Genomic DNA, 12,456 nt, shown 5'->3' with positions numbered 1-12,456 from the left:
ATTAAAATAATATCACACAAAAAAGACTGATTTCTACACCCGAGCTAACTCTCTTTTTCCACATTTTTGTGAAAATCTTAAAAAATTTAATAATATTATCTTTAAATTAGTCTCAAGCTATAAGAACGGAAGATCTAACTTTCTCGAAGGGATCAAAATTATAATTTAACAAAAAAAAAAAAAATTGAAAAAACCTCATATCGAGATGAATATATGTCGTTGGATTTCTCATTTGGGTTATGACTTTTGTGTTTAGTCAACGTGTTTGAATCTCGGTCCCAATGTAGCTAGCTAATCATTCACTCGAACCAGATACTGATGAACTCGAATTTCTATATTTATTTCAAAAAATAATACCAAAAAAAATATTAAAAAAAAAAATCCCCTTTTTGCCTTAGCCGAAGGAGGATCCGCCGCACGCTTTTTTGTTGGGTTGGGACACGTGCGGAGTGAGTCCCTTTCCTTCTTCCCTTCGATCCTTGTCCTAAAATTACATCTTTTTTATTTTTTAAATTAAAAAAAATTACCAGTAGAGAGAGAAGAGGAGAGAGAAAACTCCCCTTCCCTATTTCCTTCTTCCCTATATATATATACCCCTTTCGTATTCCCTCCTTTCTTCACCAAACCATATCACAACCATGTTCTTCCCTTTCATCCTCGCCGCCGCCGCCGCCATCTTCTTCTTCTTCTTCCATTCTCTTTTCAAATTCTCCGCCCCTGTTCGCCGGAAACCACCTCTTCCACCGGGCTCAATGGGCTGGCCTTACATCGGTGAAACCCTCCAACTCTACTCTCAAGATCCCAACGTCTTCTTTGCCTCCAAGAAGAAGAGGTGGCCGTTTCTTTTCTCTATCTTGTTTTTTTGGGTGTTTTTTTTCAAATGGGGTTTTGATGAACTCTGTTTTTTTTTTATTCAGATATGGTCCAATTTTCAAGTCCCACATATTGGGTTATCCTTGTGTGATGCTTTCAAGTCCCGAAGCTGTGAAATTTGTGTTGGTTACTAAAGCCCATCTCTTTAAGCCGACATTCCCAGCTAGTAAAGAAAGAATGTTGGGAAAAAATGGCATCTTTTTTCACCAAGGTGAGTATCATGCCAAATTGAGACGCCTCGTCCTCCGAACATTCATGCCTGAGTCCATCAAAAACATCGTACCCACCATCGAATCCATCGCTAAGAACACCCTACAATCATGGAATGGACAATTGATCAACACCTTCCAAGAAATGAAAATGGTAAAAAACAAACAGAGGAGCTCTGTTTTTGTTTTGCTCTGTTTTTGAATTATTGGTGTTTTTCTTAGCTGATTCTTTAATCTTTATGTTTTCTTTAGTTCGCATTCGAGGTTTCGTTGCTATCAATATTTGGAAAAGATGAAGCTCTTTACTTCGAAGATCTTAAACGATGCTATTACATTCTTGAAAAAGGGTACAATTCGATGCCCATAAACTTGCCAAGAACACTCTTCCACGAGGCCATGAAAGCTAGGAAGGATCTAGCGCGTATCTTAAACAAGATCCTCACAACCAGGAGGGAAACGAAGCGGGATTACAACGACCTCCTCGGATCATTCATGAGCGAAAAGGAAGGCCTCACCGACGAACAGATAGCCGACAATGTCATCGGCATCATCTTCGCAGCTCGCGACACGACAGCGAGTGTTCTAACATGGATCTTGAAGTTCCTAGGAGAAAACCCAAGTGTTCTTCAAGCTGTTACCGTACGACCCATTTCCCAAAACCAAGAAATATGTGTAATTTGAATTGGGTCGAGCTTGGAAACTGAAAAATCTCCTCTGTTTTTGGGTTTACAGGATGAACAAGAAGCAATAATGAATGAAAAACAGAGTAGAGAAGATAATAATCTCACCTGGGGTGACACGAAAAACATGCCGATTACTTCAAGGGTGATTCAAGAAACTCTAAGAGTTGCTTCGGTTTTGTCATTTACTTTCAGAGAAGCAGTGGAAGATGTTGAATTTGACGGTGAGTTTTGGATTAAAAACAGAGTTCCTCTGTTTTTCTGTGTCTAAAAACCCTCATTTCATTTGTGTTTCAGGGTATTTGATTCCAAAGGGATGGAAAGTTTTGCCTCTGTTCAGGAACATTCATCGTAGCTCTGAGAATTTTGCTCAGCCTGACAAGTTTGATCCTTCGAGATTTGAGGTAAAAATGTTTTGTTGTTTTTACTTACTTCATTTAGTAAAACAGAGGAGTGTGAATCTAAGGCTAAAAATGAATGATTTGTGTTTGATATGATGATTGGAACAGGTGGCTCAGAAACCCAATACGTATATGCCATTTGGCAATGGGACCCACTCCTGTCCGGGAAATGAATTGGCCAAGCTGGAGATGTTGGTTTTACTCCATCATTTAACCACGAACTACAGGTGCCTATGCCTAAATTTTTACTATGATCAAGTTTAATCTAAGTTTCTTTTACCACAAACTACTACTTTTTACTTTTTACACTTTCCTTGTTTAAATCACTAAATTTTCACATTCTACCACCAAAAAATAACTCAAATCGAGTTTGAAAATGAGTGTTTTTACACCAGATCGAGTTTAAAACAGACATTTTAGTCGGTTTTTTTTAAAACAAAAAATAACCCAAGTCGAGTTTCAAAATGAGCGTATTAGTAAATTTGTACAAAAACGAGAAAAAAACCCAGATCGCGTTTCACAACGAGCATTCTAGCAGGTTTTTTTGGAAAAAAAAAAAAAAAACAACCCAAATGGAGTTTCAAAACGTGCATTTTAGCAAGATTTTTCTAAAACAACCCAAATAAGGTTTAGAAACGGGCATTTTAGCAAGTTTTTTCAAAAACAAAAACAACCCAGATCGAGTTTCAAAACGAACAATTTAGCAAGTCTTATAAAAAACAATAAATAACCTAAATCGAGCTTCAAAACTGGCATTATAATACTTCTTTTCGAAAACGAAAAGCAATCTAGATCGAGTTTGAATGAAAATTATGGGTGAATTGATTGATTTGGTGTAAAAAATTGCAGGTGGAATGTAGTGGGAGATTCAATATGGTCCATTTGCTCTTCCCCACAACGGATTGCCCATTAGAATATCTCTCAAGAAATAAAAAAAGAAAAAAAAAATAATAAATTTGGAATCAAAAAAAAGAAAAAAAAAGAAAGGACGTTGTTTTCTGGGGGAAAGGGGACAGTCTCTGACTCAAAACAGAGTCATTATTAATCATAGATGGATACACTCTAAACACCCAACCCACAAATACTCCAAAATATCAACGGTCCTCATTTTTTGTAAAATTTAATTTTTTTTTTTATATAATTTTCATTATTTACTTTTAAATACCATTTTTTTCTTTTTTAATTTTCTTTTTTGTTGTAACCAAGAATTGCCGCCGCAAGGCTATTAAATATCATATAATAAATCTTATTTTTCAGTTATTTGATGATCACATTAATTTCATTTTCTTCCCATTTTTTTATTGCTTTAATTATTCAACTTGAAATTAAAAAAAAGATGTTATGTTATATATTTTATGAAAATTACTAAGAAAATAATTTATGAAAAGCTTATCCCAACTTAATTTCTATGTAAAGGCCGATTACTAAAATTGGATTAATTAAGAAATTAAAATATAATTTAAACTAAACTAAAATCGTTTTATTATATATCAAACTTAATATTTTAGAAATAATAAATCGTCTCCATCCATGTTTAACCATTTTGAATATTTAACTTTTAATGAGAGAATATAAAATTACATTTATCACAAAATTTAATTCTTTCCTCACACTTATCAAGGGGCTCGAAACTCGAACGATGATTCAAGTGGAATCAAAATTCGATCTAAAACTTAGTTCAAAGTTAAAGTTTGATGGGTTCGTCCTAATCAAATTCACCTCGTTTGTTTATTAAATACATGCATTTTGAAGATTGGACTAACTTATAGACCCGATCATTTAAATCGATTTAAATAATTTCCTCAAGTCGGTCTAATGGACTATATGTACTTGCTTATATAATATTTTTGTATGTTAAAAAAATAATTTATTTTAATATTTAAAAAAATATATATAATTTAGATACTATTGAACGATTTAATGCCATAGGTTAATCCAAACTCAATTTAAGAATGAATATTTTTTGAATAGTTATACTATTTAGCAATGTTAATTATTGAGCCATTGTTATGACTGTAACAAAAAGCTTACTATTTGTTATATTCCTTTATTTTTGCTCGATAGCTCGTTACTGAGCTGATTGGTAAACGATTGAGCTATAAAAAATTGAACAACTTTTGTTTAAATGTCTCATTAGACATACCCCACATGAAAAGTGGATCACTTTTAGGTGCCTTCTTCCTATCACGAAGCATGCTCAATCAAGTTCGCTTTCATTCACGTACATAGAATATGCTTGGAATCTCTATTTTAGACTTTGATCCAAGATATTTACATATCCGAATAGATCAAGCTCTTTCCATTATGGATATTTTAAAATATGCTTGATTTAGTTCAAATGTTTTTAATATCTTAACTAATTAAGTCTACGTTGACTGACGTTTATCTTAATTATGTATTTTTTAGGTTAAATGATACAAAAATGAACGATAATATCTATTCTTTTATTTAGCTCGAAATTTGCAATTTTTCATTGTAATTATCCATTCATTGGATTTTAAAACATTGGCCAGAACAGATATTTTCACTTTAAAAATTATATTATAAAGTGTTTTTGTTGATATTTGATAGTTAAATAATTTAAGGCTAATAATGACATCCCCATCATGTGGGGGATTCATGGTTTGGACTTCTGTGCAAGTACTGACTGCTGCCTTCGTTGACTTTTGTTTTTCCAACGCCTATAAATTAAATCATATTAAAATAATAAGTGAGAGAAAATATTAAAATAATGAGAGAAAGTTATCTTACAAATAAAAATAAAAATAAAAATATTGTGCTCACTTATTATTCTTATTTAAGTTAAGGCAAGACATATAAAAAGGGAAAAAATATTGAAAAAGACAATAAATATCTTATTTTAAGGAATTAAATTTATAAATTTTAAAATTTAAGAACTAAATAATAATTTGTAATTTACATTAGTATTTATTTGTCAACATTAACTTTATTTATTTTTCAAGGTCGAAAATTACAATTATTGCATAAAAAAAAAAAAGAGAGACAAGACAAAAAAACGTATATTCTTAAAAGAAAAACAAATGATATATTAGCTGTAAAGATATTATGGGAGAGAGAGAGAGAGAGCAAAATTATCATCAAATGATGTATGTGAGAGAGAGAGAGAGAGGGACACGTGGTGCAACAAAAAGAGCTGAAGTTGGTCTTCTTGCATTCGTGGCTGCAATTTTTAATAAGAAGACAAAAAAGATTGCATATTATATTTATTTGGACAAGACTATAATATTGTTTTTAAAATGATGTTTGAAAAGCTACATTATTATATTTTAATTTTTTAAAAAATATTTAAAATTATCCTGATAGTAATGCGAATGAAAAATTGACATATTAAGTATTGTATTTTAATGATTAATCCAAATAAATATTCGAGTATTGAAGTCCGTCATTTCATGTTATCATCACATCAATTCATTACAACAGTTACTCTGAGCAAAAAAAAAAAAAAAAAAAAAAAAAGAAAACCACACTCTATATCTATGTATTAATATTAATATTTTACTTTTCTTGTCCAATTATTTAAATACATTTCCTCATTACTTAGAATGATCTAATCAACCAAAATTCAATGAATTTGAGATTCGGTTGTCATGCTAAATCACAATTTAATAGTGACAAATACCATAAATTTAGAGATATTCAAATGTCAATCGCTTAATTTGGTTAACAAAAGTCATTTCATGGAAATAATTCACCCACCCATAAAAGTAAATCACTTACTTTTCTTATAAAGATTATAATATATATTGACAAATGAAATTATGAGATATGAAATTCAAATATTGAGTGGAATATTTGCATCACCAAGAAATTTCTGTGAAATGTTGCCCATAAATATTCTGACTGATCATATATACCTAAATAAAATTGGACTAAGCTAAAGAAAAAAGCCATATAGAGATTTCACAGAGAGTGGAAGAGGAAAAACAAAAGCCATATAGAGATTTCTCTTATAGAAAGACAAAGCGGTTGAATTGACAGAAGAACACATGATCCACAACATAAAACATATTAAGCTTGAGCTAAGCTGAAGAAATTTACACATAAAGAAATCTACTGAATTACATACTGACCTCATTATTCAACGCCAATCCCAGAGGGCATTTAACAGGACGAAATCAAATAGGATGGCAACAGGCAGCAGCGAGTTATGTGTCGCAGGTCCCGTTATCACCATCAGTTGGAGAAGCTCTGCATCTGATTCTTAGCTGTGAGCATTTGCGGATTAGATATAGGGCTTAGAAACTAGTTCTTGAATTTTATTTTCTCTTCAAGATTGGTTTAAATTCTTGGAACTTTCATCAGAAAACAATCAATATTTTCAGACTTTGCCATTAATGAACACATTTTTTAAGATTAAACTGTCTTAAAAAATACCAATTGGGTCATTGGGTCATTGGAAAGCAAATAAAAGTTGCACCTTCTCAACAGCATCAGCCATGCCCGAGGCATCTTCCACTCCTTTCTTAAGGACATCGATACGGGCTTGAATATGCCGGTTCTGTTCCTCAGACTAGAAAAAGTTTAAATCATAAGAAAACTTGTAAACTTAATTTGTCAAGAAATTGCCACGTATACCATAAAAATCTAGTGAAGGAATTGATTGATAGTATCTGCTATGATTCTTTGAGAAGCCACACAGCATTAATTGGCAGCTGGCAAGGACCATAAAAGAAAAGACAGCACAGATTGTTTTTGGGAACTAAAGTGGAAAGGACGGTACAGGAAGATGCATAAAATACAAAGTAGAAAGAGTACCACAGGGAGACACGCCCAAGAAATACAAGCAAACAAAAGCAAATGCATTATTGAGCCTTTTTTACCTAAAAGCTAAGATGCGTGCTTACAGATGGATCAGAGCATACTCATTTGTTTCAATTTTCAATCACAGAAAAAAGATCCATTGGACACAAAACTACCAGTAATGTTGTGACTAAGAATTCAGTTCTTCTAAAGGGAAATGCGGTGATATGCTAAGATTTACCAATGAAGAAAGGCCTAAATTCTTCCATTATACTTGAATCAATTAAGAATGACCCCCTCCGCCTCCCTCTCACCCACAGAAATAAATAATTATAAAACAAGAGTAACAATGTCAGTTAAGCTGGTTTGTTTTTAGATAGAGAAGTTCGCTACTGTTACAAGAGTTGCATACCGTTTTCAGCATGTCCTTCAAGTGTTGGATCTCATTCTTCCTTGTCATGGACAGATAATTAGCAATATCCATTATATCAGTCCTGCATTAGATATTGTTATTTGTTAACTCCATCTGAGAAATTCAATCTGTAAAGGCCGCCCAAGGAAGCCCGACTTTAATAGATCACTTCCCATGCCTTTGCGTAACGAAAAACAAGGGAAAATTGCATAAACCACCATGAGTTGTTATACTTCCAATCACATTTCAAATTTTCATCCAAACATTATATATAATTATACATCAAATCATTGATTTAACTATCAGAGAACCCAACTTATTTGGACCACTAATTGAGAAAGTAACCTCCCAGCAGAAGATACCTACTTCTTGGAGTACAATGGATCTAGATCTTGTTCTTCCAAAAGTTGTTCAACGTTATCAAGTACACGTCCTACCTGCATAAATCAAAACTATTACAATGAGGCAAACAATCACACAATGGAAGAGGAAAAATCACCTGACATAGATACAAATGATTAACAATGCATCATCACTTCAAACAAAACCCCAACAAATTACAATTACTCACGACAAAGCACAAGTGACACAAAGTTAGAAATTGAGAAGAAAAATTATCATTAAAGAAATGAAATAATAGAGAATGTTGATTACTTTTCCTGTAATCCTATCATGTGAACCATCACGATCAATCTCACATATTTTCGCTAATTCTTACCCACCATCACCTATTTGGACAAAGGCATCTGACACATTCAAGACTGTGCAACTGGTTGAGATTTTTAGAACTAATACATCAATAATTTCAATGAAGGCCCTCACTGTAATCCTATTGAACTTATGCCTTAAAATTATATATACACATATATACACATGAAGGGACAAAAATGAAAAGGAGACAGAAAATCATTGAATTGGATCAGATCGAAAAAATCAACTGCAAAGTAATATTATGTCATAATATAACCCCCCCCCCCCCCCCCCCCCCCCCCCCCCCATCCCAACAAATCTGACACATCCAACGAGCAAGAGCCAATTGTAAATAACCAAAACAAGTTAACAGACAGGAGAATTACCTGGGTTTCAATACATAATGATTCAAACTCGTCCTGTATATTTCAGAAATGGCAGTGTTATTGAACAGAAGTGCAATATGTAAAAAGAGAATTAAAATGAAATGTTGTCGATAACCACATAAATGTAAAAGATGAGAAGCCTATTGTAGGATTTATTTCAAGACAGGGTTAGGTGAATAGCCAACAGCAATGGACGAGGAAAACCGCACTAGACTATGGCAAACGCCTAGGTTCGGGTGATTGCATGGGTTACTTTTTGCAAAAGGCGAAGGCAATTTGCATGCTACTGATAGACAATTATTGCGTGTTTTTGAGAAACTTTTCTTTTTTCCATTTCCTATCTCTTAGAGACAGAAGCAATCAAATTTTGTGTTATCATGGCTTGTTATCTTCTATTAACAATATATAAGTATATTCTTTCTATTCTAAATCATGTGTCTCGTTGCAGCGCAGAAATGAGAACTTCCATGCTAAAAATTTGTATACAATAATTAGAGAAGAAAATCCAAAGACTATAAAGAGTTATGATTATTCTATGACATGATTAATAACTAAAGAGAACATCCAATTGGAACAACAGTAAGCGTAAGCATAGAATAAGCACATTATGCCATTAAAGATGTTCGGGAGCAATTTTGAAATGGTTAAAATCGCTTTAGTCGTATTCAAATCAGTCCCAAACATGATTTTAATTATTCAAAAACCATTTTGATGAATTTAAAATTACATTTAAAACTGTAAAATTAATACTAAGATGCTCTTGAATGATGATTTTGAAGGATTAAAGGCATGTAACTTGAACATGACAAAAGTGATTTGGCAATTTCAATATTACTCTCATACATGTTCTAAGTGCCTTAACGTTGAGAAAAAGAAAGAAACAACATAATCATATTGCTAAACAAGAGATCCCGAAATGGAATCGTCAGGATGGACTCCGAAGCAAAATCTTGAATGGAAATATACCTCTATGTTTCCATGCAAAGAAGTTATAACCTGAAAGTTCGATGAACACCAAAATGCATTATTCCAATGTCCAAAGAGACTAAAAGCAATAAGAATATATGTAAATTCTTAACATGTAAAGCAAATAACATGCTGCTAACCATGAAGACAACGCATGATTTGCACATTCACAAAACTAAGAATGATCCACGCAAGAAAACGTCCAAGAATCATATTAGAAGAAACACAAGATCTCCAATTTAAATTATAGCATCTGTGTCCACAGGATATTAACTTTCTTTCACCACATCTTTCCTGTGAGGATGGGGGAAGACATAAAAGAGCAGCACAGTAGTACCTGAACGAATAGACGATAAAGATTTTCTTGCTCCGCGGTCGTAAATCCCGAAAAGCATTCCCGAAACTCCTTTACGAAACAAAAAAGCACAACTATACAAAATTTACTCTTTCAAAAGAAAAGTAACCTATAGATATCTCTCATAACCAAATTGCCACTTGATAAGGAAATTTTTATTCCAAAGCATCAATTCCACACCATTTCCAGAAACAAATATGAACAAAAGGTTACTAAAGTATAGAACATTATACACATTATAGCAACTTTCGTGCTTACCTCCCTGGAACAGGAAGTCAGGAGAGAACGAACGGCGAGCTTGAACGACTTTTTCAGATCAATCAGGCTGGAGCTAAGCGGAGTACCAATCTCGTGCTTCTTCTCCATTTTCAAAACGTTTATACACTTCAATCCCCAACCCTACCTCGCTAAATTCCACGCCAACATATAACTCTGCGAAAATGGCGCGATAACAACATAAAACAGAAATTAGAAAACGGCAGCAAGTGAGCGAGTTGCTGATGACTCCGGTCAGTGCCGGCCAGTCACGGCTTCAACGACAAAAAAAGACGAACAGACGAAGAGGTTGAATTCGAAGGCGGGAGGTTTTTGGCGTTGAAACTTGGTAATTATGTAATATTTCAAACATAGAGGGTCAATATTGTAAATATAACAAAATTGAATCCCAAATTTGTTATTAACGGCCCAAGTGGCCCAGTACTAATTGCCAGATGGGCCGACCCGAGCTCCGTACGGATTCTTTTTGTGCTGCTATGCTTTTATTCATATATATATATATATATATATAAGAAACTGTTATATTTAATTTAATTAAAAAAAATTGTTCAATTATTATACCAAAAAAAAAAAAAAAAAAAAAAAAACTATCAAATTCGTGTGTATTTTCCCCAATTTACAATTATAAAAAATAAGGCTGTTAGCTGGAGATCCAAGAGGCCCTTCTTCCAGTGAAGGCGCCATCCACAGGACACATGGCATCCGTGGAGCTCTCGTCAATGGCGCTTCGCCGCCTTCTTCCGATCGCCGCCGTTGCCGTTGCCGTTCCCGTTGCGACGCTTTTCTTTCTTTTTATTATTTTGGCAGTGTACTAGTTTTTCTGGATTCGTCGATCTGAAGGCTCTTCCTCAAGACTGCTACGGCGGAGCAGACGATCGAACATGTCGAAACGAGGATCAGAATTGCTGCGGCGATGTATACGCCGCTCTTCACCAAATAACACTCGCCGCTCAACCAGCCCGCACCGTATTGTTGCTGTCTGCTCATACTCGTCGCCGCGCTCAGTAGCAATATCACCACGGTAAAGCTTGCCCTAGAACATCAAATCTCCTCTTGAATTACATTTTCGATTTGAATTGATTATTTCGTTTCATGAATAATCAACTATTAGCAAATTCTTACAAATTTCTTTGAAGATTCTGAATCAGAAGAATGAATTATTAGCAAATTCTCAAGAAATTGAACATAAACATGAATGAGACCAGATGATGAGTTCTTGAAATTGAAGATTTATGACTCTTGATTGGTGATTTGAATGACTTTTGTAAGGCTGATCAAACAGTTAAAACAAGAGAAATGAACCAAACCTACCAAGAAATAACAAGAAGAATTATGGCCAAAATTGATCTTCTAGGAGGTTGTTGATCATTGCTTTTCTTCCCTCTTGAGTTCAAACTGCAACTTGTGCAGAACAAAACATTTCCAATAACTTGAGCAATAACCAAACACGCCAATGCTGCAACTCCATATCTAAATGCTTGACTTTCTGGCAAATAGCACAGTTTCCCATCCAATCTGAGGTCTTTGGTCTACAAAAAAAGAGGGAAAAGTTAGCCAAAAACCAAATTCTTAATGAACAAATACACTTGTGCGATGAATTCTATACCTTTGTTCTGTGTAATTCTGCAGCTATACACGACACAATGGCGACGAGTGCGAAGGAGACGACGATCGAGAGGCTTAAGGCGTAGACGAAACGGCGTTTTTCCATGGCGGGGAGTGGTGTTACGAGGAGAATGAATATAAAACACAGGAAAAGGCGTAGCTTCGATGTGACTAAAGAGGAAATTGGGAGCTCTTAAGGGGCTTTTCTATTTTTTGTGTGTGTGTGTGGGATTGCTTGTTGCTTTTGTGTTAGTTGTTGAAATTGTTCTTTCAAGAGGCTTTTTTTTTTTTAGTTGCTTGGAATGAGAGTTACCAGTTTATTTGAGAACAACCTGTATGGAAAATTTGAAAGAATTGTATTTAATTTTCTTTAATAATTTCTTTTTTGGGAATTAATTTGACTTAGAGTTCAATTTAGTTATATTATATTCAATAATGGCAGGCTATTTCCAATTAGGATTGGGGATATTTGCATGTGAATGAATGGAGGAAAATTCCAAGTTTTACATGGAATTTGTAAACTAATTTATGGCAGCATGAGTGATTAAGTTGGGTCGGGATTAAACATTTTTTCGATTCGTTTTAATTATTTGAGCCGTTAAATTTTTAATCTAAGAAAACCTTATTAAATAATGTGGGTTAGATTAGTTCGGATTGTGTCATCACTAGTATTGCCTTCTTTGAAGGTTTCCTTGTTGGAGATGAGGTAATGTTTTATTTTTCTCTCCAACCAATGTGAGATCTCACCCAGATTCTTAGCTAGATATATGAAAAAAAATTTAAAGTTCTCTCTGATAATTCTTGAAGTGCTCCAACTTCTAATTCAATCAAAATGGTACCTA

The 12,456-nt window shown here is 33.9% G+C and overlaps 3 protein-coding genes and 1 long non-coding RNA gene across 7 annotated transcripts; 2 read left to right on the top strand and 2 right to left on the bottom strand.

The window, feature by feature from the left end:
- The first annotated feature begins 554 nt into the window (after window positions 1-554).
- On the top strand, window positions 555-3,423 carry LOC111790974 (abscisic acid 8'-hydroxylase CYP707A2). Its single transcript, XM_023672127.2, is given in 8 exon segments — window positions 555-832; window positions 918-1,236; window positions 1,335-1,721; window positions 1,815-1,986; window positions 2,060-2,166; window positions 2,272-2,390; window positions 3,013-3,027; window positions 3,029-3,423. Coding segments are annotated over 8 exon segments (1,380 nt in total). The 5' UTR covers window positions 555-638; the 3' UTR covers window positions 3,096-3,423.
- A 2,683-nt stretch (window positions 3,424-6,106) lies between these two features.
- LOC111790708 (uncharacterized) lies at window positions 6,107-10,294 on the bottom strand. 4 transcript variants are annotated; one of them, XM_087118225.1, is made up of 8 exons: window positions 9,992-10,294; window positions 9,716-9,784; window positions 9,379-9,408; window positions 8,413-8,445; window positions 7,703-7,773; window positions 7,337-7,418; window positions 6,602-6,694; window positions 6,107-6,378 (listed from the first exon to the last, which is right to left on the bottom strand). In XM_087118225.1, exons 1-8 carry the CDS (start codon window positions 10,097-10,099, stop codon window positions 6,358-6,360), a joined length of 507 nt encoding a protein of 168 aa, XP_086974351.1. In that variant the 5' UTR covers window positions 10,100-10,294; the 3' UTR covers window positions 6,107-6,357. The 4 variants fall into 4 exon arrangements, with proteins under 4 accessions (XP_086974351.1, XP_086974353.1, XP_023527503.2 ...); XM_087118227.1 differs by having other exon boundaries at window positions 6,107-6,372; XM_023671735.2 differs by having other exon boundaries at window positions 6,107-6,389; window positions 9,992-10,291.
- A 218-nt stretch (window positions 10,295-10,512) lies between these two features.
- LOC111803449 (protein MODIFYING WALL LIGNIN-2-like) lies at window positions 10,513-11,750 on the bottom strand. Its single transcript, XM_023687851.2, has 3 exons — window positions 11,616-11,750; window positions 11,321-11,538; window positions 10,513-11,042 (listed from the first exon to the last, which is right to left on the bottom strand). Exons 1-3 carry the CDS (start codon window positions 11,718-11,720, stop codon window positions 10,805-10,807), a joined length of 561 nt encoding a protein of 186 aa, XP_023543619.1. The 5' UTR covers window positions 11,721-11,750; the 3' UTR covers window positions 10,513-10,804.
- Window positions 10,888-12,006, top strand: LOC147793773 (uncharacterized). The gene is made up of 2 exons (XR_015411992.1): window positions 10,888-11,030; window positions 11,639-12,006. It is a non-coding gene; the product is annotated as an uncharacterized LOC147793773 (long non-coding RNA).
- The last annotated feature ends 450 nt before the right edge of the window (window positions 12,007-12,456 follow it).

The sequence above is a fragment of the Cucurbita pepo genome, chromosome 1 (assembly GCF_057944985.1).
Source record: "Cucurbita pepo subsp. pepo isolate OVF chromosome 1, ASM5794498v1, whole genome shotgun sequence".
Lineage (NCBI taxonomy): Eukaryota > Viridiplantae > Streptophyta > Magnoliopsida > Cucurbitales > Cucurbitaceae > Cucurbita > Cucurbita pepo.
Note: the sequence above shows the minus strand (reverse complement) of the source record. Positions and strands in the feature narration are given on the sequence as shown.